This window comes from Propithecus coquereli, unplaced genomic scaffold (genome assembly GCF_000956105.1).
Source record: "Propithecus coquereli isolate 6110/MARCELLA unplaced genomic scaffold, Pcoq_1.0 Scaffold413, whole genome shotgun sequence".
In the NCBI taxonomy this organism is placed as follows: domain Eukaryota; kingdom Metazoa; phylum Chordata; class Mammalia; order Primates; family Indriidae; genus Propithecus; species Propithecus coquereli.
In genome coordinates, this window is record NW_012149875.1 from 782,803 (window position 1) to 810,507 (window position 27,705).

Genomic DNA, 27,705 nt, shown 5'->3' on the forward strand with positions numbered 1-27,705 from the left:
AGTGTTCCTATCTCTCCGCATCCATGTCAACAAGAACCTACAGACAACGTTAAGTGAGGACTTAGTGTACTCATTTCAAATTATTTGAGCACTTATTAATTCCTGGATAAGGTATAGCCATGTGCAATCAGACTGAAAGGATATGCACTCAATATCAGTTTTAATATCAAAGGAGATGAATGTCCCTGGTTTGCCATGATGTGACCCTTCCGGGGCAAGATATAAATAAGAGACCAGATAAACTTCAGCCTTTTGAATTTGAAAAGTCAAAACTCTAATCTTTAACATTCCTACTTGTCAGGAGTTGTTTAGCTTTTAGCACATTTAGTTAATTTATATGGGCATTTTTTGATATTTTTTCTAGTATTCAACTTCTTGGAAATAAAGATGACTATATACTAGATTGGCAAAAAAATGGTATTCCTTAAAACTAAATATTATCATGAATGATAATTTGCATAAGAAGATATCTCCTTCAAAATATAGTAAACAGTGCAGTAAGAGTTAAATGAAAAGATCCATAGACAGTTGAGACATGAAATTTCTAATTTATAGAGGTCATGAATTTAGAATTGTCAAGCTAGTCTAAACAAGCTTAAATGCTGTCTGGGAATCCAGCTTGGAGCAGAATTTTTGTGTGCCTGCCCTGAGTCACCACGTAGGATTTGGGGCAGGGATCTCTGTGGGACTCCAGGTATCCACGAGGTTGCTTCCTGCTGGAAGGTGCCTTCACCCACTGCGAGCTCCTCCTTCCCCGGAGTTTAACAGACACCCTGATTAGTGAGCAATGAGAACTACAGAAGAGTTCTATGCACAGCATCCTCACCCATAATCCTGACCTGGGATTCAAATTAGCAATATTTGATGTACATCATGATTCAATTTGTAAATAGGCAGTAGATTAAAACAAAAGCAAAAAATCAGGTCTGTGGAACAATAAAGTGAATCTCTGTAAGATACATTTACCAAATGACACATGGCATCTCACTATCAAAATCAGATCTGCAAACCCGGAGACAGCATCAGGCAGCCTAAACTCCCCATAGCTGCTGAGGCCTGAGCTCATCCCCTCATTATAGTGCAGGGGATGGGTGTGAGGAAGTGGCAGGTTGTCAGGAAACCATTCCAAACAGGCTTCCAGAAGCAAGTTTCTAGAAGCTGTGCTGTTGACAAAGCAATGGGTGTTGACTATAATTTCATCTCAGATCTACGATTTATCTCAATCCATCTTGACTTGATTTAGATTCTGTTCAAACATATTGTTTATAATAAAAAATTCTCAAATATTTTGCTCCTGTGGGCATGTTTTAAATAATGGTAGAAGAATCTGCTCATACCTATGGATCAAATGTTTGTGTTCCCCCAAGATTCATATGTTGAAGCCCTAATCCCCAATGAAATGTTACTTTGACGTGGGTCCTTTGGAGGTGATTAAATCATAAGGATGGAGCTTTTATGAATGGTATTAGTGCGCTTATAAGAAGAGACAGAAGAGTGAAGCTCTCTCTTCAGTTTGTGAGGACATAATAAGCAGGCAGCCGTCTGCAAACCAGGAAGAGAGCCCTCACCAGGAAACAAATCATCAGGCACTTTGACCTCAGACTTCCTGTCTCCAGACCCATGAGAAATAAATGTCTGTTGTTTAAGCTACCCAGTTTATGGTAATTTGTTATAATAATCTGATTGATTAAGACATTCATCAAAATAAAAGCTGGAGAGTTTCATTATAAATCATCAGAAGCTCACTACAGATCATTATAAACATAAGGGAAGCAAACATCATGTTCCCGTGGCCTCGGGTGGAGAGTAGATCAGAAGGCTCCCGTTGAGACCTCAGGCTGTTCTGCACTGACCCACCCAGGTCTGCTCAAGGATAACCACATTCCCCACCACCCACCACCCCTGAGGTATTGATGAGAACCTCAACTGCCTCCTAGGATTGCAAGGAGATGGCCCTATTCTCTGTGGCATTAGCATGAACACTTATGATGAAAAACTAGGAACATTTTTGGAAAGGTCCAGTTCATTCATTCCATAAACCTACTCCATGCCATGCACTCTGCAGAGCATTAATGATAAAAATGGCAAAAAAAAAAAAAAAAAGATACAATTTCCATCTGAAGCCTGGTGAGCAAGACAGACAGTGCAATAGTAATTCCTTTCCTTCTCTTAAAACAAACAACAATAAACGACGGTCCCTTCCTTGACATTCCATCCCCTCCAGACACCGCGTCAATTCTCTATTCCTCTTCCCTGAATCACTTTAGGAGGAGCTGCTCTGAGCAGCTGTTTCTACTTGATTTCTGCCTATGCCCTGCCTCTCCTCCCCTCCTTCCCCCAGACTGGCCCTTAGAGGCACCTGCAGCCTCCATCTGCCCATCCAGTGGTCGCATCCATTCTGATCTTCCTTGAATGCTCAGTGGCACTGCCCATAGCTCCTCCAGCCTGCATCTTGCAGCCTTGGCTGTTTCAATCTTGGATACAGGGCTGGCTCCTCCTCTGCAGCCAGCACTCTGCATAATAGTCCCCTCCTGGCTGAGGCAGACCCTGCCCAGCTGGGACAAGAGCCTGCCTGGTGTTCGCGCCCACATCCCTCTTTATGCATCTGCTTGTCGTTGTCTCTCTGGCCTGTAACTGACTGGTTTATTTATTATCTTCTGTCCACATTAGGACATGGCCTCCAGGATGGCAGGGCAGTGCCAGTCTGCTCACCAGTTTACTGTGCAGTGCTTCAAATGAATTTGACAAATAGTAAAGGTTCAGTTGCTACAGCAACTTCATTTAATAAACCTTAATTGATAAATATATAATTATGAATTGAGATGATTTTGTGTTCTATGAGAAGGTACCAATTATACAGAACACTGGACAAAGAATGAGGGGAACAGATTCCACAGTGAGGTTGCCTTGTCTGGGGACCTGAAGGCAGGAAAGAGGTGGGCATGTGTGCAGAGTTGACCCTGGTCCCCGAGGCTGGCCTTGCACAACCTGACCTGTCTGTGGAATAAACTGAGATGGAATGTGCCTACCACACGCTAGTTACTTTGGAAACTGAAGAGTTCTCATTGTTATTTGTGATTTGATGAACATTGTTGCTTACGTTTGCCGCAAAATATTCTGTTATTTATGTGCAAAAACATGTTCTCCCACTGTCCACAGATATATTTTTCTGGAAGCACTGTTTTTGAACTAATTAGATATCACCAAGACAATCCCAAGATAATATTTTATCCAGCAATGTCCTCTAACAAAGCACTCCATTGTCTTAATCACCCAAATTAAAATGGTCTTGCAAAGAAAAGACTTATTTTATGAATAGTTGAGGAATGATAGTTAAGAAACAAGCCATTGTTTTTCCAATTAATATCACGACTAATATGGTGAACAAAGAGAGAAAGTGAAATTAAGATTTCCAAAAAGATGCACTGAGAATGAGGAAGATATAAGTGAGCATCGTGGGTTTTGTGGGTTGCAAGGAAAGAAGACAGACCCAGAGCTTGAGATTGAAATTGCATGCTTAGAATCCAAAACACGAAATCAGAAGGTGGCAGAAAACTCCTCAGAGGAGGGCAGAGCTCCTACCTGTGGCCAAGTAGATGATGTGGACGAGTGCATCTCGGCCCTGAACCACGTCGACGGCCACGTGGGAGAAGCGGCTGTTGTCCTCCATGAAGGAGGGCACGGTGGTCACTGGCTGCACCACCTCATGCATCAGAATGAACTTCTGAGCATCCTGCAGGTTCCTCTCTGTCAAGTTCACATACACGCCCTGGTCCACGGTGCCGCACTGCAAGAGAAGACAGGCCATGTTACCGGAACCCACTGCCTGGACACCCACAGCTGGGTGTGGCCACCCCAGCCGGAGGGTGACTTGGAAACTGAACAAGCCACAATGAATAACTAAAGCATGCAAACGTGTTTGCTTCTCCATTTCCCTGATGCTCCTATCCTCAGCATCCCTCCCATTTGAGATCTGAACACATCATACTGGGGAGTCTCTCAACACCATCCTAAATGAACGGATCAGAAGTTTAAAAAACAAACTGGAAGTCATTGCTAACTTAAACAGCACATACCTAGAAACTCCTCTCCCGTGGAGTCACGTGAGAGCTGTCTGGCTCAATGCATACTATTATATTTGTCTGATAAATCAGGTAACCAAATTGAAAATGTAGCAATCAGGGACATCATATTGATTTATTAGTTTTCCTATTGTAGCAGTGGCTCTAGAAGCAAGACATGGATTCTGTGGCAGTAGCATTATGCCATTTTAATCTGTGGTCCATGTAATATTCTGATATCATTCACATGGGCTGCAAAAACACTGTGCTAGCATTACTGCTTTGTGCTTATATTCCAAGTTAGAATAAATTTAAAAAAATTGTTTAGAGTCTAGAAATCTGAGAAAGAAAACGGAAAATTTACAAGAAGAGAGAGAGAGATGAGACAATGGAAGTGAGGATAGGAGGAAGAAGAGAGTAGAAAAGAAGGAAGGAAGAAAGGTTTGCAGATAGAGCAAATATCATGAAGGTGAATCCCGCACATACAAGGGAGGGCTCAGGCCTGCAAATTGCTGAGAATTAAATTCAGACCTGTGCTGCAGAGAGGCTGGCAGGTGTTACTTATGACAGTCTCCAGTAAGGACAAGGTAAAAAGAGGGATAGGAAAGAAAGCAGGGCTTTCGTGGAGCCGAGATCACAATCAGAACATCACCACCAAACCATCTCATGTCTTTCGTAAACATGAAATCCTGGTACAGATGGTGACTGGTCCTCGGCAGCACTTCACACAGTAGGTTTGATGGAAGTGAACTTCCGGGCCCACACCACTGGAAACTATTGTCTATGAGAGGTATTTCTAATTCTTGGTTTTATAACAGGTTACAAATGCGAATGTATAAGATGGAAATTGCTTTTTTTAAAGTAGATGATATTTTTGTAGCATTTGGTAAAATGCCCACATGCCATAAAATGATAGGCTGATTGTAGAATAAGAGAATCATAAAGTTAAATGAATTTCATGTGTTTAGTCCAATAATTTAATATCAACTTCCTGCAGGAGCGCCCCATGTCCCGCCTGAAGGGTCCGTGTGAGTTCAGGTGGAGGGCTCGGCCCTGCAACCTGTGACCCAGGGGGTCCTTTGGCTCCATAACTCTGGAACCTCGTGGTCTCAGGTGAGGGGTTAATTCCAGCCACATGGTCTCAAGTAGGGCCTCGCTTCTCAGCTTCTTTCTGTTCCCTGCAGAGTGGCTAGAAAAATACCTACTCTGTTCCCTTCTCAAGGCTGTTGTGAGACCAGCTGAGATAATCAGTGGAAAGTATTTGTAAATTAATTGAAAGTCCTTGTAAATGCCAAAGAACAGGACAATGTGCCTGGCACAGAGAAGCCATTCAGCCAATGGTAAATGGTAAATGCATTCGTCTTGTAGCAGGACAGCGATTCTACGGTCCATTGAGCTTCAGCGGCTGGAGGGAAATGAGTGAACAAACAAAGGAGGGAAGGAATCAGAGAGTGAGTACACAAGCAATCACCACTGGGGGCTGAAGGGAGAATGTGCTAGGAGATTTTATACAATTACAGTATCAAATAGTAACACTTGGAGGGCAGGAACATTGCCTGTCAAGAAGTGTTTTAAAAAATGAAAAAGAGCTCCACTGGGCTGGATCTGAAGTTTATGCAGGTGAGTTCTAGTTCTGAGGATGCCTTTGTGTTCAGTGGTTTTATTCCTGAAATCGACAGCAATACCTAAGGCACAGGTGGCAGTCAGCTACCTGCCTGCTGGGTGAAGTGTGCACGCAGGTTTTTGTTTCGGATGCTACGTATGCGAGGTGTCTGTAAAAAACTGGTATCACAAAAACCAGGAAGCATAATGTAAAAATGAGGACCTCTGGCTGCTCTGGAGGAAACGAGAGGTGGGGGACCCAGGAGGGAGCTCCCAGCGGCCTGGGCTACACAGCAGGGCCACTAGCTTTGCCTTCTAGTCCTCATTCCCGGACCACGGGACTCATTTAAGTCATCTGCCTGAATGGTCAAGAACTGGTTTTGAAGTATATTCTACTACTCCTTGGTTTCTTTTGCCAGCCTATAATGAAAATCCTGCCCAAGGATTCAGTTTCAAATACTTTTGGTTCAAATTTAGAGGCTATATTTATTAGAGTGTAAGCACACTACCTAGTCTCTCCTGATTGTACATTCTGCAGCTGTGCCTTGCATGCTGGTCTCCTGCAGTGTCCGTGTGGGGCACTGGGTGACACCCTGGGGACAGCATGCAAGAGGAAAATAATAAAAGCACATCCACTGTCCTCATGGGGCTTACAACCCACCCTGGGTATCATGCCAACACCTCTTTAAGTAATAACGTCAGTAACTCTAATTTTGAAAAATAGTAATATTAAATACTTGCATTTTATATATTTACTTGTTTAAAGGACAACCAATCCATCTGTGGATTGGTTTGGTGGTCCAGCCTGCAATCACCTATCTTCCTGCTAAGGGTACCCGATTCTAACGGCCCTTCTGTTCACCTGCCTCCCTGCTCCCTCCCACCTTGCCGCAAACATGCACTGAGTATCCAAGGGTCTTGATGGCAACAGCCAGATCTCTGCTCTTGGTTCCCCCAGCAACAGCCTCCTCATCCAAGTGGCCACTTTCTTTTTCCATTGGACTTCATCCTTTCTGATCAGTGGTAATCAAAACTGCACAGAAATTTCTGGAGCCTGCCCTATACTGTAGCTGTGTCTAGATGATGTTTCATTTTAGTAACTGATGCTTTTCTTAGTAAGGCTTAGGGTGTGGATGACTTTGAAGACTGGAGTCACTAACACGGTGGGCTTTAAAGCACCACCTAGGGTGGTTTCTAGATTGCGACTGAGAAAAATAAGAAATAGTTTCTGGTGTTTCATTATTGTTTTCAATTGAGATTTCTATATTAAATGCTGAAATATCATGCACTGTCACTCCTAACCCGTTCTTCTTCCTGAATCTGAATTCCCTTTCTGCTTCTTTGATTCATGGTATATAGAGTGCTACAATAAATTCCAAATGTCAATATAAAAAGTAAGAATTTAAAAAATCCAACAACTTCTTATTGTCAGTTATTGCAAACATAAGGCCCATCTGGTGGAGGAGATCTTTCAAAGTGAATTCCTACTCCATGCCTGTCTGAATGGTTTCATGAATGTCCATCAGCATACCTATGCCAGTGTGGCTATCGAAGACAGCAAAGAAGAAAACACTTGGTCCTTATTTATACTAGGAGTTATACAAAGAATCACTATAATCTATAACTTTGGTCCCCTACAAGTCTTAAATTCTACCCCAAAAGACGAGCTCAGCTATGCAAGCTTCCTGCCTGCAGTGCATGCCACATTTCTGCATGCTTCATTCATTATGCTGCATGGACCCACTTCCAGCTCATAAAGGAAAGTAAGCCCTTCTTGTGACACTGGCATTATAAAACCAGATGCTTTTGGCCTTAGGAAATGAGGGGATTTGCTGTGTGCTACAAATGTATCCAGATGAACCAGCTAAAAGTTATCCACTGCCTGGAGGTAAGGAACTACAAAGTTTATTAAGTCACTCTGTTCATTGTGAGACTTTTGTGATAAAAACATCAATAATTGAAAGTATACTATAAATAGAATAAGCATCTTTCAGTTTTTAACCTTCAGGATTTTACAAGGACTTTCTTAAAAGGAGTGCTGTATTTTCTCCTCTATACAAGAGGAGAACATGAGACAAAGTATGTATTTACCCAACATGTAATGCCCAGAAGGCATCAAATAAATGGTCCCTAAGAGTCATTTTAATCAAATACTTTATACAGTAAGCAATGCACATTAATCAGTATTATAGAAATTTACTCCTAAAATATTCCTATGAATTTGTATCCATCATTCCCCATTTTATTGATGAAAATATGAGATAAAAGATGCTAAATAATTTGCCAAAAAAAGCAGTAAATGGTAAAGATGACATGTAAACCAGTTATCTTATTCTGAACCCCACGCTCTTTCAAAAATTTTAAAACAACAACAACAACAAAAAAACTCCCTCAAACAAATATAATTGAATGGTCCTTGACAAAGTCCAAGTAAAGTGTAAATAACCGAATCTTTCCATACTCCCAGTCTTCTCAGAAGCCAAAGCATACAGCCTTTGGGATGATGGCCCAATCAGGATTTGGAGTCCTGCACACAGCACCCACTTCTACCACTGATTAGTAATGGTAACTAGCAGTCATTTAGTCAGAATAGGAGGAGGTTTTGCATCTGAGGACCAAGGTTGGGATCCCAGCACGGTCACTAATCAGCGGTGTTGCCTGAGCCAGAGTATCTGCCCCAAGGCTGCTTCTCTGTATGTAGAAACCCATCGCTCATCACGGCCCTGTTGCCATAATGCAAGATGATGCATCTGAAGCACCGAACAGGGTGTCTGGGACTCGCTGGTGCTAAAATTTCCATGCAGGGTGACGACGACGATGCTCCTACGAAAGCTGTCGAGAAGCCCTCAAGGGAAGTCTGCTGTTAGGGACTAAATGTTTGTGCCCCTCCCAATCCATCTGTCGCAGCCCCAACACCCAGCGTGGCTATATTTGGAGGTGGGGCCTCTGTGAAAGTAAATGAGTGTAAGCGAGGTCATAAGGGTGGATCCCTGACCCGGGGGAATGGCTGCCCTTATATAAGAAGAGACACCAGAGCTGTCTCTCTCCACGGACCATGTGAGTACACGGCGAGAAGATGGCCATCTGTGAGCCAGGAAGAGAGAGCTCTCACCAGAAAAGGTCCCTTCTTACATGCTGATCTTGAACTTCTAGCCTCCATAACAGTGAGAAAATAAATGTGTCTGTTTTAAGCCACCCAGTGCGTGTTGTTTTGTTGCAGCACGCCAAGCAGATGAACATACCTGCTGACCGACCAAACATGAGTAAATCGCTCCGTCTCTCTGGGTCTCAGCTTCTGCACGCTGGGAGGTGGGAGTGCTCACAAGGCCCTTACAGGCTGAACCCCCTGCACTTCTGTGGTTGTAGACGAACAGCCTCCATCTCCTTTTCTCCCCTCTACGTTCTCTCCTCTCCAACAGGAAACCCGCCACATTTGCCAATTAGAGCTCTAATCCTGTTTGCGTCTGCACTGCTCTGTGCCTCGCACCCATTCATTAGAACGCCATTCATTAGGGATTAGGCGTTCTGGGGACGCGGAGCCCGGCATCATTAGTACTAATTGCCGCCTGGGTTCCTAACGCGCTGCAGAATGCTGGCCTTTTTCAGCCCAGTCTCAGGCATCACCGCTGACGACAGGCCCTTTTCTGGCCCAAGTGCCACAGCTGACAAAAGGCCCCGGTCCATTGACATTAGCCCAGAGGAGGCGTGGGGGACTGTCCGCGGGGGCCGGGGGCACTGCAGCTGCAGGTGCATGCACCCGTGGTTCCAGTTTCCCTGCCTGTCTACACACGGTGTCTGCATTCGCCCAAGTGCCCCTGTGCCCCTGAAGTTACCTGGAAGTTGGGGTTGGGGTTGGGATAGGGCAGCCAGGCGGAGCGCGAGTTCTCCTGGTACTTGAAGGGCCCGGTGAAGGCCTGCGCGATGGCGCTCAGGTTGAAGACGCACACGGCCGACGCGGCGATGCTGTTCCTGGGGGCCGAGGAGAGAAAGGAGAGGGCGGGTCAGAGGGCCCAGCAGCGAATGCTGACCTCCACTGACCTCCGCTGAGAAGCTTCCAGAGACCTCCAGGCCACCGTCTCTCAAACATCCCAAGAGCATGAAGTTGGAGCAGAGAACGGGGCTCCCTGCGGAGGAACAAGCGCCTTGGTATAGGAACTGGCTAGTTAGCGGCTGTGACAGGGTAATCCCGCCAGAGGGGATTAGTTTACCCAGCCAATGGGGCAGTGAGGGATTTTGAAGAGCTGTGTGTTACATCTTTTAAATTATAGAAGGAAAGGACTTTCTCCTCCAGAGGACGGAGCTGATTTTCTGCCTTGTGGGGCTGCCTTCCCAACCCGTTTATCTGGTTACTTTGCCTGGTGGGAGGGGAGACTTAATTTTCTTGGGTTTTTGCTATTTTTTATTATTTAATACCCAGGGATTTGTGTTTATTTGTGATCCTTTAAAAATAATTAACTTATAGTACTTTGAGAAAAGTGATCGTCTGACCCTTCATTTTTCTTTATTTATTTAAAAGGGATTTTAAATTCAAAGAGTCAGAGAGAAAAACAACATAGCACTAACATGTGGAATCTTGAAGCTGTAATTCAGAATTCAAGCTCTGCAGAGAAAGTCATGAATGGGGGACTCTCAGCAAATCAGCGCCCTTTGACTAAGCAAGGAAACAGCAAGATGATTGTGTAAATAGATTTCCATTTTCACCTCAGCTCGGGATCTCAAAGAGGAAACAGAGTTAAAAGTAGGAAGCTTCACTTTCCACGTTAATGCTGAGACAATACTGCGTCCACATCTCAGCAATTGTTTTATTTGCATTAGAGAAAAAAATCAAGGAAACTCCAAAACTGAAATACCTACCTTGTATTTGTTTTATCTGACAAATACTGAAGCTAAATAGGTGCTAGCCACTCTTCTAAAGGCTTTACTGCTTCTAATTCATTTAATCTTTATGAGGTAAGGGAAGTTCACAGATAAGGAAAATGAGGCACAGTGAGGAGGGGACCCTCGCCCACAGTGGCCCAGTTACTGAAGAGATGGGCTGGACTTGAACCTCAGGAAAGATTCTGAATTCTCCAAGACAGTAACATGTCTCACGGGAAGGTAAGGGCCTGGAGGGCAGGGACGTGCTTGCTCTGGGCGACCGGCACCAACGACAGGGGCTGGCAGGAGGCACACAGGCCCCGTGCTGCAGAGCAAAGGGGGGACGCCAAAGATGAATTTATTCCTATCAGTCTTTTCACTCTTCTTTATCCTCAGAAAGGAAGGAGATAAGTCACAACATGAGTGCAGGGAAGAATTAGGCTTTGAACACATGACTGAACTTTAGTAAGAACAAGAAAGCAACTGTGCTGCGGAAAGAAGGTCGGACCCAGGAGGGAACCCCTCCAGGGGCCAGTGAGGCACCAGCAGATGTTAGGAAGAACAGATCAGAACAGTTACCTTCCCCCGATTCTCCAAGTGCTAAGAAACCTTGATGGATGGACAGAGGCAACCACAACCCTGAGCTACCAAGTCCAGCCAGAGCGTCGGGCAGCCTTCTAATTCAGAGACTGGACGTAACCAGCTAGGCGCTACCTCTGGTCCTCGTTCCCTTTCAGTTTGAAGCAAATCTCACCAAGAATGTGGCCATCTTTTGAGAAGATCAAAACTAGACATGGAAGGGAGGAGTGGTGGGATGTGTCGTAAAAAAAGGGGTGTATCATAAATTCATCCCCAAGCCTTAGTAAGAAAAAAGTATTGCAGAGAGAAAGGGAGATGCGGCGATTCCCTCTCTGCCAGTGGAGATGCTCCATTTGGGTGACTTCTGACATGATGCGAATCTGCAACACAAGACAGTCCGGCATAGTCTGAAACTTACTTTTGCAACTATCTAAATTGGCCATTCACCATCTTCGAATGTTTCAGACACAGCACTTACATAACTTTTGAAATTGGTGTTTTGTTTTGTTTTTTTACCCAGAGCCAGGGGAATGAACAGCTAAGTAAGCCCAGCTCCCATTGTGTGTAAAATTGATGTCAACTGAGCAACTGAACATTTATCTTGTGCAGACTGCCCTATTTCTTAACTAAGGTTTTGGAAAGCAAATCAACTTCAGAAACTGTAAATTGATTTTTTTTTAAAGAAACTTATCAAAGAGAGAAAATAACCTCTGGAGTTGAAGACCAGATTTACAATAGAGATGGTCGTGGTGGAGTGGGATTGGGCACAGGGCCATCATGTTAGCCTTGTTTTTCTGACTTCATGTCCGAAAGAAGACCCTTTGTGGAGTGCACGTTATTAAGCAAATGTTAACACTTGAGCTCAGCAGTGGAGAGAGCAGGGAGGAAAGGTTAACAAGAAGTGACTCCTCAGAAGCTCGATTCAGGGACAAACTTCTGATGCCCAAGAGATGAAAAAGTAAATTAAAAATACTTATTACATAACCTAACCATTTGTACTGCCATAATATGCTGAAATAAAAAAAAAATAAAAAATAAATAAAGCAATGATGCCAGATTTTTATCACCAAAAGATAAAAATCAAAAAAAAATACTAAAAAATTAAAAATACTTAGGACACAGAGCAGACACAATAGGGTGACACCCAGGCATATGAGTCTTTCCTGGATGCTAAAACTGGGATAATTCCAGATAAACCAAGACTGCTGGTCATCTGCCCTGTTTATGAGCACATCCCACCCCTCCAGGTTTGCATTCTTTACTTTGGATAAAAATAGTTGGCTTTTGTCCAAAGTGTTAGGTCACCACGTTACAGATTTCAAAGGTGGCCCAAACCAGACCCCATAGTATGGGATCATCATTAGCACAGCCCCTGTTGGGGACAGAGCCTCAGTGTGTTATTTAATTCCTGGGACCAGGGTGTGCCCCTATTGTGTCTCAGACAGCATGCCAGCTAAGGACTGAAATAACTGCGGGGTCATTGATACTCCGCCAGACGAAGCATGAATGAGTAGTCAGAAATCTCTGTAGCGTTCACCCAGTCCAAATACTGACTGTTCTGAAGTTAGGAGTATTAATTCCCCCAAAGAAAAGAAAAAAAAAAACATACTTTTTCCAAAAATATTTAAAAGGAATAATTGTCATTTACAAAAATGTGTGCCTACATTAGCCCTCTTCTAGAATGATGGTCTAAAATGCAGCTATCAGAAAGTGAGAATGTGCATTTCATATGAGACCAGGGTGGAGGCAAGAGCTGTGTTATCTCGTAGATCAGACTTTCCAGACAACACTGCTTTCATTATGTACAAATGCATAACTTGTGTGCAGGAAAAAAATACATCTAACATAAACAAGTAACTCAGAAAGTGCCCCGAACACATTGGCAAGTCAGGAAGGAGCAATTCACATTAGAATAATTTGATATTACTATTTCCTAAAGATAGAGCAAAGCTTTCTTGATTAGCTTTATTTTCCTAATACAAGTCTCACAAATCACATATCTTTGTCTAACATTTGCCTAACATTTAGTTCATACTGAAAAGTCTTTTTTTTTTTTGGCAGTTAGCCCAGTAAAATAAGAAAGATTTCCTTTAGAGCAACTCTGAAACCTCAAAGGTCAAAGAACAAAAGACTTATTCAGAATGAGTAAAAGAGCAGGGAAAGAAATTATTTCAAGTTACATACACATTGGTGGTAAAGATGCCATAGATCAAATCCAGCTCGGGCAGGAAGAAAGTGCTCTGCAATTCGTTGTAGTAAAAGGGGACCTCCCCGGGGCGCGAGCAGTTCAGGCGTGCCTTCATGAACGTGGTCCAGGTGTCCTCGAGCAGGAACCGCCCTCCGATGTCGTTCTTGCAGACCCGGGCAGCCCTGGAGAACACGGTTTTCCCGCAGTCATGCTCCACGGCATTTTCTCGGAAAAAGAAGTAGGTAAAATTTCCGATGTCATAAGATGACACGAAGTTTGGTTCTGGAAACAACAAGAAAGAAGAAAAATCTCAACATCCATGTACTAATCCTTTTTTGTCTTACCTGTTCGGTATTTCTTCCAAAGAGATGTGGTTTTGTTTAGACAACGCCTGGTTCTTATGAGACAAGTGGGAGGCCCTGTGAGCAGGTTAATGACCTACGCTGCTGGGAAGCTCAGTGTCACACGCAAGTTCCGAATGATAGGTAGTCATCAGCGTCATTCCACCCTCAAGTATCCCGAACTAAATCAGTGCACAAGTGAACGTGACGTTGATGCCATCAAAAACAGGCAGCGAAGAGGTGCAGTACGTTTTAAAGCAATATGCATGACTTCATTTGCAAATTCTTACATAATCTTCAGAAAGAGAGGGAGAAAATAAGACTAAAAGAATGAAATGTGATTCAGAAACTAGGAGTCTACAGTCCTGTTTGTGTGCAAGACAACAAAATTATTCGACTTATATCCACTCATATGACTTCGACACAATTTATGTGATTTTACTAAGGACTCCAAAAATGTTTTTTCACTGATGGAAACTAAAACAAAAACTGTAATAAAACCATAAAATTAGTGCCTGGAATTAGCTTTAGCAATCCCATTATTATGGTGACCATGTAAGTGTGAGAATAAAATCTTATTTTCTTATTTCTGGGTTGCGGGGAAATCCATTTAGAGGAGGGAAGAGTACTGAGATGGAGACATTGCCTTGTAGCTTCCTGGTCTCATAATTAGCTTAAAATGGGGATTCGGAAATGACAAAATTATGGCAAAACCTTTAACCACCAAGTTCATCAGGAATTTAGGAAGCATTGATTATGAACAGAATTTTACATATAGCATTCAAAGTGTTAGCGTCCTAACTTCCTGTTTGAGATCACTGAAAATAGAAATGAAACCATTTCAGACACAGATATGCCCTTATATTTGCCTTTAAAACCTCTAATAACCAGGTTTCATTCTTATTCTTTTCTCTATTTCTGAGAGCTTTCCATTCAATCAGCAAGCATCCGAATTTTATGGTGCAATTAGGATAATTATGGCAATAACCTTTGGTGTTCAAAATTAATAGAAAGATAAAGACAACAGCTACATCCACAAGGACACATTTTCAGGGAAAATTAGTTTATTGGGGCAATTCAATTGGCCTTGTATTTTTCCAGATCCAATTGGATTGTACCAATAAACATGTTATTGGCAGGACAACTAAAACTATGATTGGCTGCAAGACAAGTCATTACTGCTAAGAATAAGACACTGGCTCACCTAAGGTCTGAAATGTAGACATTGACATGGAGTTGGGGTTGACTACTCTGCCATTCTGTCCATAAAGACTGTTGCCAATTTTCAATCAATACATATAATCGGTATCATCACAAAATGTTTCAATTTAATTCAACTTTCAAAAATGTAACAAAAATACTAAATGGCTTATGTATTATGCTTTTCCCTTCAGTACAATATACCGTTAAGTCATTTAAGCACATCAAGTAACATGCTGAGATTTTGACGAGAACTAATTTTAATTTATAAACTGTCAAACATATTCTTAGATCACTATTTCTTTCACCTGAAATGGATATTTAAACAAAAAAAAAACTGAATTGTATTAAAGGGTATGCGATGGAAGTTAGATATGTTTACTGTAATACTATGCTTTAATATTCTGGAGAGCTGCTTGCAAAACAGCAGGTTACATATTTATAACTTATGTTTTGGGAACATAAAGGAAATATTGGGGGTATTTTTGAATCCGTATTCCCTACAAGTCTCCAAAAGAGAATTACTTGATGAAGCAGACCCCAAAAGCAAAGACAGGGAACAATTACAAAACTATATTTGGTGTCTAAAGAAAACATTCCTGGCATGTCTAATTCTAAAGAGAAGGTTAAATCATTTCAAAATGGGTCCTGCACCCAGGGTTATATAACCAGGACTACGGTTGGAGCATTGTACTAAAAATAAACAAACAAAAAGTCACCACCATACTCATCATCAACAACAGCAACAACAAATTCTATCTAAGATGGAGAAAATAAAGAAAGAAAAATCAAGGGACAAGGTGTGTCTATCCTGGCACTAAGGTGACCAGCACATGCCCATGAGGAGTGAGGCAGAGACTACCAAAATGTATCAGACACAGAGGACTGACAACTACCCACTTCTGCTATTCACCTGAGGACAAATGGCATGGAAACCACATAGTGCTATCTGTAGTCTCTAGAAGGTCTCGAGCAGGAAAACAAACAGCTGCAAAGGAGAAAAGATCTTTCATGGTTTCTTCCAGGTCAAGGTTGGGTTTATCATAAGAACAGCCAATGTACGTAGCGTGTTAACTCTTGTGCCAAGCTCTGTACAGGCTCAGGGCTTTACACTTGAATATAAGTTCAGTGCTCATATTCCCATTAAACTCACACAGAGGTAGGTGCTGTGCTACTCTTCCCATTTCATGGATGAGGACACTAAAGCCCAGAGGTTTAGTGACTTGTCCAAGTTCACACAACTAGCAATGGGGGAGGGGCGGGTGAGGGGAAGTCCTGAATCCAGGTAGTCTGACCTTAGAGCCTACAAACTTACCATTATACTACACTGAAAAAATAGTCATCTGCAAGAGAACAATCAATTAACAATACGCCAACAACATTCAAGTGTAGGATTTGGATTTCTGGACAATGCTTTAGAAACCAAAATGGTGAGCTCTTGGCTGGAGAGTCATCCCATTCCAGTGGGAGTGGTTAGCCCAGGGACAGACTGAGAAGGGTTTTAGAACTGACTAGAAGGCAAGATAAATAACCAGATAAAACAAACCTACAGGTATCAGAGCCATCAGGAATGATTCAGAAAGAACAAAATGTGGGAGGAAGAAGCCAACAATTCAAGGACTTATTAAACAAGAATATTGTTGGGAAGTGTTTGATCCAGCTCTGGAGATGGTGTTTCAAATGGCACCCACGATAGCCTCAGGGTGACAATAAATGACTGTCGGGGGTCATTCCATGTCCATTTTCCATGCCAGTGAGCCACACCCCTGTGGGTTTCTCAGATAAGAGGGAAACTGAGTGATGGTCAGCAGACACCCACAGCTGCCTCTTTCCAGAGAGAGCCTCCAAGACCCTCCACACCCCCTGGACCAGTATTCCAGTCAGGTGACAAAATAGAGTTCTGATAGAATGTTCAAGTGCATTTTTACCTCTTGTTTGAGAAAACAAGAAAAGAATTTGTGTTCAGTATGTAATAGATGTTGTTCCCCAATTCACACCTTAGCACATACAGGTCATGTTGGTCTCGGAGCGAGATTACATTTCGAAACGTATCCTGCAGTTCTATGGTGATCCTTCAGGCCGATGGCAGGTCCCTCACTGGGTGACCCGCTGTTAACTTGGGAAGCTCTGTTTCTTGGAAAGCAGAGCCTCTTGAAATTCAGCCTGCATCCTGTTCCTCTTCAAAAGATAGTAAAAAAGCAGGAAGAACTGTTATGCAGACAAACATCTCTCATATTTATAGATATAAATTCAGAGGTAGGGGACATTTGAATATCACCGGGCAGGATAAGAAGATGCATGTTGTTTTCCTTCAGTTATTTACGTTCTGTCTCTTAAAATGCAATTCACCACAAACTAGTACCTGTCGCGCCTGAGCGAATGGAACAAGTCAGAATCAGGCATTGCCTTCCAGTCTACAATGAATATGAGTGCATGGGAGAGAGAGAACTGGAGTGTGCTGCTAACTAACTCAGAATAAAAACAGGCATGAGTATATGTCAGCTTATATATAAATATATGCACAAAAACTGTTTCTTCTCATTTTTATAAAACATACTGAGTTATGGATTACAGAGTATTATAGAAAACATATGTTAATGTTAATAAGTAGAATTATACTTCATGGTATAAGAATTTTTATTTCATATCTTTACTTACACAATAGTGATCATGCAGATGGGAGTACTGAGAAGAGACTCACAATATAAGGAATCATAAGTGTTGAGAAAAAGAAAAGAAACAAAAATTATGAGAAGATTTTGACCATGCAAAACCAAATGCTGAGCATGAAAAAGAAGCTTTCCATTCTACGTTCTTTCTATGCCAAAGCCTAGAACATCAATGTGGGTGCACCATGTTGAAACGAATCAACTTCATCATTAAGCAGATCACTGAAAGGTTCTTGACAAAGAAATATTTGTCTAAATCAACAAGAGTGGATATTAAAAGCACAGAGGAATTCCAGTTCTCCAACAAACATCTTACTAGCATCAAAATCTATCATAAATTATTTTACAAGCAAAAGCCACTTTATAATTTCCATTTCCAGTCAGGCTAGAAAATGGCTCTGCCAGGGCTGGACCTGTGACATCCGACATGCTCTGTCACCACATATGACAACTGGGGGTGCTGAGGACCTTCTTTGTAAAGCTGTAAGGATTAGATGGACTGGTACATAATGGGGCCCCAATAAATGGTGGCTATTATTATTATTATTTCATGATTTACTTTTGATGTCCCTTGGAATAATCTCTATTTAACAGAACTTCACATTATGACAATAAATGAGCAAACATCCATATATTGAGTTTAAAGGTGATCAAAATTTGAGGAGCATAAACACAGCCATGCTGAGTGTTTAAAGGAGCAAGCTATTTCTCAAAAAGAAAATGAGTTAATGGAAACAATCTTTAGCCATGACACACAGCCAGAAGTCTCCTGCTCCCTAAGTTGTTGGTGTCAGGCACCATAAAACCTCTTCCACAGACATTCCTAGATTTTAGACCCTTTCTGTACTGTGTACATTGCTTCCATTGTCACGGCTACATGGACATGTGCTGTACAGGCTTCCAAAGAAAGTCTAGTTTCATCTAGGTATTCATTAAAAATAGATCATTCAACTAAAATTAAATTAAGTTAAATTAAATTAAATGTAGATTAAAAGCTATTGGTGGACTAAAGTTCTTTTCCTGAGATTTCTACTAAAAGGTGGAAAGATAGACAAAAGATACATACAGATGATAGATTATAGACATACATGTTTGTGTCTACGAGTGTGCATATCACATATGTGCAGTGATGAGGTGTAGGTATATGTGGCTCAATACTTCCACCTGCTGGCTGTATGAACTGAGTCAAGTTATTTACTAGCACATTTTCCCTGTCTCCCCCACAGTAGAATGGCAACAACAATACCCAACATGCAGAGTCACTGTGAGAATCAAACCAATGGATGTCCAGTGCCTTGCACTTGGCTGGTAATCATCCCAGTATAGACCACTGTTTATTTAAAATAACTCTCTCACCGTACAAATTAATATAAACACACATGTTGCTAAACAGATCACCAGTATTTAATTAACAAGCTAACTCATTAATTATGCATTCTGTGTATCAAATTAGGATCTACAGGTCTGGGACCAAACATGGTAGCCGGGACCATGCTATAGACAGAGCCTTGGAAGCCAGCCAGAGCACTCCTCTAGCATCAGGCATTTACTGACCATATCCAGAGGGGCAAGCATGGAGGTGGGAGGTGGCCACCAAGCCACAGGCAGCGGAAGAGAACACCTGAGAGAAGGAACAGCCTGAGATGGGACCCTGAGGTGGATGGGGATGGAATGAAGCCAGTGCAGGGATGAACAGCACAGGAGGCAGAAGGCCAGGCCGGTCCAGGAGCCCCAAGCAAGGAGTATTGGATTTCAACTGCCATTAGAGAGACACCCAGGAGCTTCAAACAGAACTTTAGGATTTGGATTCCTGGGTGTGGGGTGGAGGAGCCGGGTGGTGGGGGATGGGGCCAGGCACACCCTGGGTGACATTACACAGCAATCTGAGAATCTGAGCCTGCCATCCACACGTGCGCTGCACACTGAGCCCCTGACGGGAAGAAAGCTGTTGCTAAGACCCCAGCAGTGGGACTGGAAACGCAGTTCCAGCACGTTTGAGTCCACCCTTGAGGGGAATGTGACCTGTTGAAAATGCATTATTTATGTGGATTGTTGACTCAAATGGGAACAATTTGTGCCATGGGGACATGTGCTGGCTTATCCCTAAATGAGAATGATGACCTCTATGTTGGCATGTGCCCTACAAGCCCCAAACTCGCCCCTAGAACTCCCCATCTTTACTTCTATGGGAGCTTTGTTAACTGGACATTTGTGTAAATGTTCCAGCTCCAAGTGACAAAGACTTTGGTGTCTAATTTGCTCTTTTATCCCATTCTAAGCAGAAAGCCTCCCCCTTTTCTGCCAAATCACACATTCCCAGGCTCAATTAGTTATAAATAATTTCATGAATATTCCTGAACTTTTTAAAGCAGATAATGTCTATTGTCCATGTTCCTTTTTTCCCTGATAATATTTTAAATGTATAGACTCACTTCTTTGAAGAATTAATCATTTAATCTGCAAAATCATAAATCAAAACTTACAAGATTCTTAATACAAAAATTAAATTGAATTCAAAGATCTGAGAAATATTTTAACACCTATAAAATATTTTAAAAGACTAAAAGAAAATCACATAAGGTTTAACTGGAAGAAGATATTGAGCTATAACATCATTCAGTTTTTAATCAAATTTCCTCGCAGTACGCTACAACAGAATAAGGAAACCAGTATGTTGTCTCTGGCCTTATCTCCTGAGTTGACCTAGGACAGGGCAAAAATAACACAGAAACACAGAAAGCCGACCCCTAATACGTGGCAATGAGGGAACACATGTGCGAGGGCCCTGCCTGGGGGAAAGCCAGAGATTTGATAGAATAACACAGGGGCTAACATACTGAAACACGTAGAGCCGGGTGTCTCATAAACAGGACAACAGTAAGATTTATGGTCCAAACTGGGACACTTTTGAGAGCGAAAGGAAGTGATATTAATAATCAGCCAGACATCAGGAGGGATCTAAGACTGTCACTAGGAAACTGCTCTGGGGATCTCTAGACAATGACCATTGAACCGTTTTCCCAATTGTTTGTATCAGTACTAGTAAAGGTCTACATGACACGCTATATTCTCCACAGTGAGGCATATCTTCTTCATGTGGATTTCTCTCTTATGCACATCTCCCCGTAACTCAATGTATACAGTTTGTGCCTTTATCCCCATAATATCTTGGTAGGAGAAGGAAGAACTCAACCATCCATTTTCTTTTTAAATGTGCAAATTACAATCCAAAGGTTAGAAACAATTTATTGGCAAATATGGAAGCTTCAGCCCAAGACTGGAAGGGATTCTGAGGATCCCCAACTTGTAGGCTCTCGTGGCTCAATGGCCAGGACAGAGCATAACACGTTCTCAAAGAGCACTGTAAGAATTCATTCTCTGTGTCACTGACCACACATTCGCACCCATAAAGGGCTGCATTAAATTACCCCACAGGCTCCTCGGCTTTGGGTTTCATAATCCCAGTGCATCACATCCTTTATGCGATACTTGAACAATGCTGGTGTTTCCTAAAATGTTGACTAGACAAAGGAGAGGCTGGGAGCCCATGAAGGAGGAAAGATGCAAACTCTGGGGTAGGATCTGTTTTCAAACCCTGGTTCAGGTACACATCAGGTGTGGCCCTTGTTCAGGTGGCGAGTCCACCTGAGCCCCAGAGTACTCTTTTGTGGAATGAGAACGGTGCACTCTCCCTGTTGGAAGATTACAGGTGACATGTATGTGGAGTCACCCATCTCCCTGGTTGTTATAAGTAGCCAATATGACTCTTGCCTGCCCCTGGTGTCATAGCTGGAGGTAACAGAGACTCCCATAGGTGCATGGACAGGCAGATGACACACATGGAGGTGGGCTGTTTAAAATAACTCTGACCAATGAAGATAATAAGAATAGCTCTGCAACACAATTTTGAAAATATGTCCACTCCGCATGGCACAGACAGTCTGCCCAATGGCTTCTCATAGGTTTGATCTGGCCTGAAAATTAGAAAATTGTGCTGTGCCACATGTCACACGACTTTACTGGACATTCTTCCAATCCACATCCCATCACCCTGGCAAGTTTAAACTTTAATGAGCTGGATATCAGGCCCCAGCCTTGCACTTGGATCACAGAAGAGCACCCACTGTTCACAAAGACACGCCTTTTTAAGCCTCTCTCCAAGTGCTTATTTGGTAAACACAAAACTAGGCTGCTGACTGTGCAATCTTGGTTTTGTTCTGGTTTTACAGAGCTTCTTCTTTTCACTGATAAATACTTTAGTTTTGCTACCCAAATATATTTCACTCTCAGTCCCCACATGTCCTTATTTTGCTTGTCCTCTGACCTCCACTTCCACTTATGAATTTCCAGCTGTAGCCAATGTTGTCAGTCCAGGAGGCACCTTGCACAGACAAGTCACACCTCTGGGCACTCCTCTGTGTGGACCCTGCCAAGGAGGCTCTCACTGTCCCAGAATAGAGCCCAGCAATGTGAGCCCAGCCTGGCTTTGCTCGGGCTGTTGGGAGTCAGCAGCTGCTCCTAGGGAGAAGCGCTGAGCTCCACAAAGCACCTCTATTCAGGACAAGCAGAAATAATTTCTCCTTGACTTAAGCACAGCGGAGATTTTCTTCCTCCAAGTAAATTATCTTTAATCATTAGAAGGTTAATCATTGCGTTTTAAAGACCTCAAGAGTCTACTTAATGCTCGGGTAACACCATCAGTGTATTTCAAACCAGTAGAATTTAAGATTGTTACCAAAAGCATTTTCTTAACTAGAATTATAATAGCTCATTAACAATGATAACATGAGAACACTTGTGGATTTCAAATAAACTTGCCTCCATATGAGGTCATGGCTGGAATCTCAGAGAATGGAGGTCTCTGTAGAGTTCACCAGGAGGACCCAGCGGGATGGGCAAATGTTCCCCCCAGAGAAGGAAAACATGCAGCTCCCCAAGTGTTAGTAAGATGATGTCCCTGTAGACGTCCACACTGAGTTATTAAGCCTCATTTAGGAGTTAGTTTTTCCAAGTTCCTACTGAAGTTTTTCCTCTACGCGCAAGCACATCGTTCCTTAAGAACTCACAAACTCAATTTGCACAATATTAATTTGAAAATATAATTTTCTCCCTTTCATGAGTTTATTGTTTTCTCAATTTGACCGCCAGCTTCTTGAAGGCAAGTTTTATTGTTTCTCTATTTTAAGCATCAACCATTAAACATTTATTACACTGCCTTACAGTAATCATTTAATATGGTTATTAACGATTAATATTTTAATGCATTAAGGCTGTTAAGGTATTCCTCTAAATGCATAAATTTGTTTTAAGAGTGATTTTGGCACAGGGGAAAAATCTGAATTTGAAACATATTTATTACCAAGCACATGACTTAATGTTCCAGATTCCTCTAAGACCTTATCGATCGTTGCACTGCCTCTGATAACTGACCAAATAAACAATGGCTAGAAATGGGAGCCAAAGGAGATGGGGGTTCAAAAGGAAGATTTTACAGACTTTTAGAACTGATTCAGTTTCAAACTTACAAATCTGTTTTGTGTGGCTGTTTTTTTGTTAGGTCTGGGTTACAACTAATAGCACATTTTCCCTTGTTTAACAACATTGTTTATGAAGCGTGCCTACCTCCTACTTCTTCCACAAATACTGATGGAGCCTCCGCTGTGTTTCAGGCACCAGATGAGATGTTGAGCACACGAAGGCGGCCCCGACGTCATCTCTGCCCTCAAGGAATTCATGAACCAGTGTGGGAAATAAGTGGACTATTCACTCATTGTCTTAGTCTGTTCTGGCTGATGTAACAAAAATACCATGAGCTAGGTGGCTTATAAACACAAACATTTATTCCTCACAGTTCTGGAGGACTGGAAATCCATAGTCAAGGTGCCAGCAGATTTGGTGTCTGGTGAGAAAGTGCTTTCTGGTTCATGGACAGCGTCTTCTTACTGTGTCCTCATATGGTAGTGGAGCTGAGGGAGCTGTCTGGGGCCTGGTCTATAAGGGCACTAATCCCATTGTGAAGGCCCCATACTCATGACCTAGTCACGTCCAAAGGCCCCGCCTCTTAATACCATCACATGGGGGTTAGGTTTTAACCTATGGGTTTTGGAAGGACAGGGCATAGCACCCCTTAATTTATTTATTAAAAAAAATACTTTTTGAGTGCTGACTCTATGCCCAGCCCTGGCATAAGCATGTGGGACACTCAAGAGAGAAAAACACATCAGCCCTGGTCACCAGGGAACTTTCCTTCTAGCAGAGGAAGGAGGCAATGTGCTGAAAGATCGTAACGGCTGAGGTTAAAATTGAGCATTTTAGGGAGATCGTGAGGGCTAGATAGGAGGGGTTTTGATTCCACATGAGGTGGTCAGGGTGGGGTCCAGTTGAGAAGGTGCATTTTCAAAGGAGTTGAGTCAGTTGGCCAGATGGATCATCTAGGGTAAGAGTTTTCCAGATAGAACAAGGGCTGGCAAACTCCAGCCTATAGGCCAACTCCTACCTGCTGCCTGTTTTGTAAATAAAGTTTTATTAGCATTCAGCCACACTCATTCATTCATCCATTAGCTGTGGCGGCTTTTGTCCTATGATGGCAGGATTGAAACGTTGCCACAGAGACCATATGGACTACAAAGCCTCACATATTTACTCTCTGGCCTTTTATAGAAAAATGTACTGACCCCTGAAAGAGAAGGAAGAGCCAGTGGCACTGTGCAGCCTCCCAGAGGCTAAGCCCAGGGAGCAGAGAGACAAGGACAGGGAGGGCAGCAGCAGTGCCCTTGCCTTCCTCTGTAGGTGAAATGGGGACTCGTGCAGGGCTGGGGCAGGAGAATGGCCAAGGGCTCCTGTACTGTGGGAGTAAGTACAGTCTTGGGCAGTGCTAAGAATGGATGAAAGGGACCTAGCTAAATCTCGGGGACACAGAAATTTGAACCAAACTAACCAGGAGCCAGAATTAGTCAGGAGGCAAAAATCAAGGGAAGTGAGGACAGAATGAGTACCATCTGCCCAGGAACATGGTGAGGAAGGCACAACGCTCCTAGGAAACTGCACACTGCTCCTTAAAGGACACCAAGTATGCTCGTGGGAAATGTAGCAGGAGCCAGGGCTGCAAAAGCAGATGGAGCCAGATCACACCAGCTGGGCAAGAGGAAACTGACAGAACCAAAGGCGGCATCCAGAGCTCGGGCCCTGTCCTTCCAGCCTGTGCTGACAGCTGATGGCACTTCCCACTGCCTGGGTCTCCCCGCACAGGTGCAGAGGAGCAGGTGGGATCCCTGTGCAAACGTGTGTAACCAGCAGTGCTGCTGGTGTGATGAGAAAGTATACCTGGAACTCCAGTATTAGATCCAAGGGACTTAGCTTACGTATTAGTCTGTTTTGTGCTGCTATGAAGAAAATACCTGAGGCTGAGTAATTTATAAAGAAAAGAGGTTTATTCAGCTCACAGTTCCGCAGACTATACAAGACGCATCTCGCCACCATCTGCTTCTGGTAAGGGCTTTAGGGAGCTCCCAGTCAATGTGGAAGGCAAAGTGGGGAGCAGGCAGGTGACATGGCGGGAGAAGGAGCAAAGAGAGGGAGGAGGTGGTTCCAGGATCCTTTAAACAATCAGCTCCCGCGTGAACTAATGAAACCAGAACTCACTCATTACCATGGGGAGGGCACCAAGCCATTCATGACAGATCTGCCCCCATGACCCAAACACCTCCCAGCAGGCCCCACCTCCAAGCCTGGGAATCAAATTTCAAGATGAGATTTGGAGGGCCGAATATCCAAACCATATCAGCTTACTAAAGGCAGGTTGTTAGAACCATACCAGAATTCATGCTGGGTTTCTAGGAGGTGTGGTGGGAAGGTTGAACGTTTGCTAGGTCCTTACTCAGGGCTCCTGTGTCCTGGAAGGACATCACCATGGACAGCCCGGTGCCATCATTTGCTAGAAGATTAGCCTTAAAGCACTGGGGATGCTGAGAAACTGAGGCTCCCAAGAGACCACAGCCTGCCATGCTCCGTCCACACATCCTGAAGATGCATCCTGTGCCTAGGTGCTCCTCTTTGGCTACAGTGTCAGAGCACACCTTTCTGCCAAGCCTTCCCTGCAGTCCTTGAAGGGAGTAATTCAGAGGCAGCATGAGCAGCACAAGGCCATGCTCACTGTTGATCTGGAGCATCAGTAATGCTCGAGAGTTTGAGGACTGTTCAACTCAACAGCGAGTCCTGCATCACTGGGTCTCACAGAGCAGAGAGGCAGCCCTTCCCCAGAGACAGGGGTGGGAGGCACACAGAGCAGATGGAGCAGTGTAAGTGGGCGTATTGTCCACATCAGCACTCTGGAGAGAGGAAGAAAAGACAAGCACAGAATAGCTCTCTGTCTTGGGCAAAGTGAACAGAGGTTCGCCAGGTCCCTACCCGATGACTTTGGACCCTCACTGGAAACACGAAGACAACACCAGGTCCTAACAATGAGGATGTCATGGCTGGAATAGAAGCCTGAGCGGTAGACAGATTTGCCAGCAAGCACAGGAAAGAGGGTTAAGGTTGTAGGCAGAAAGTAAGGTGTTATGCTTTCCGATTTCAGCATTTGAGCATTTCTTGGTTAAGACAGCATTAGGAGTTGAAGTATAGCTTCCAAAAGATATGTTGGACTCCTAATGATCTGATCTAATTTCTGTGAATGTGATATTATTGGGAAATCGGTTCTCTGCAGATGGGATGAGGTCGTTAGGGTGGGTCCTTATCCAATACAACTGGTGTCCTTACAAGGAGGAGGGAATTTAGACAGCGACACAGGAGGATGGCCCTGTGACAATGCAGGCAGAGGCAGGAGTGATGCTACCACAAGCCAAGGAATGCCTGGGGCTGCCTGAGCTAGAAGAGGCAAGGAAGGATCCCCCCCAGAGGCTTTGGAGCTTTGGAGCATTCCTGGTCCTGCCAACACGTTGATTTTGGACACTTAGCCTCCAGAACTCTGAGAGAATAAATGTTTGTTATTTTGAGCCACTCAATTTGCAGACCTGTGTTCTGGTAACCTAGGAAACAAACGCAGGCACTGTCCAAAATGTCACTGGAGGCACGACTTGATGAAGTAGAGCCAGCTGTGGCTGGTGCTGGCTGGAGGCTTGGGTGGGAGGCTTGGGTGGGAGGGCACCTAGCACAGTGCCGGAGCGTTCACACAAGGGTGCCCGTAGCCAGCTCTACTGGCTATGTCATCAGTTGTCCTATATACATTAACTAATAGAATCATGGAAAGAGACGACATCATTGTGCAGGCAAATTGTCCTACACACCATTTCGTCACAAGCAATGAATCTTAACGCACCAGTTTTGCTGACCAGGGTTAACAGGTGCTGTCCTCCAGACTTCTCCCCCTGAGAGAGTTTTTTTTCCTCAACACAAAAAGGTTGGAAAACACTGGAAAGCATCCAAAACAAAAAGGTTTATGATAATATGTAAGCAGCTGTTAGCTGAGCCATGGCCTCCCAGAGGCTCCAAGTCCTGCTAAGGTCCAGAGGTCCCACGGTTGGGCAATGATGGGTGGGCCCTGAACATACCCGTAAGAAGGAAGAAAGAGCAGGCTGGTAGGTGTCAGTTATTGAGCAACCACAGCCCAAAATATTCACTCATTTATTCAGTCAACAAACGTTTATTAATTGCCTGCTGCGTATCAGATATTGTATCAGACTTCGGGGAGTTCATAGTAACTACCTTTTCATAGTAACTACCTTTATTTACTGAGCACTGACGAGGTGCCAGACAGGAATATTCTTCATCTTTTTATTGTTTCCCTTTATTCTCACAACAGCTGGGTCAGGCAGTTAGTGAGCTCTCCACTCTGCCAAGGAGGAAGAGGCCAGAACTGGTGCGACAAGTCGGTGCACCGAAGGCTGTCGTGCATTCAGCTTCAGGTCTGCCTGACTCCAAAGCCTCTATCTTCTTCCTCTAGGCCTCATGGGACACTTTGAAAAACAAATAGTGCACTGGCCCTCACCACCGGGGCCCAGGATCCAGTGAGGCACAGAAATACAAAGGAGGGGCATGGGGAGCAGGGCAGAGGAAGAGAGGAACACGCGCTTGCACCCTCGGGGAGGAGGGACGTGGAGGGCTAAGGAGGGCTCTTCATGGGAACATGGGACTCTTGAAGGATGTGAAGTTAGCCAGAGGGCCGGGGCGGGGGGTCCTAGGCAGGGTCACAGAAGTGGGAGAAGAGCCTG

General features: G+C 43.6%; 1 protein-coding gene across 1 annotated transcript in view; it reads right to left on the reverse strand.

Moving 5' to 3' along the window:
• SEMA5A (sema domain, seven thrombospondin repeats (type 1 and type 1-like), transmembrane domain (TM) and short cytoplasmic domain, (semaphorin) 5A) overlaps positions 1–27,705 on the reverse strand; it is a 410,707-nt gene that overhangs the window by 148,997 nt on the left and 234,005 nt on the right. The window contains exons 9-11 of the mRNA XM_012653137.1: positions 13,284–13,569; positions 9,497–9,632; positions 3,583–3,787 (exon numbers count right to left, since the gene is read on the reverse strand). Coding sequence (XP_012508591.1) covers positions 3,583–3,787; positions 9,497–9,632; positions 13,284–13,569 — 627 coding nt within the window. The remainder of the gene's footprint in view (positions 1–3,582; positions 3,788–9,496; positions 9,633–13,283; positions 13,570–27,705) is intronic.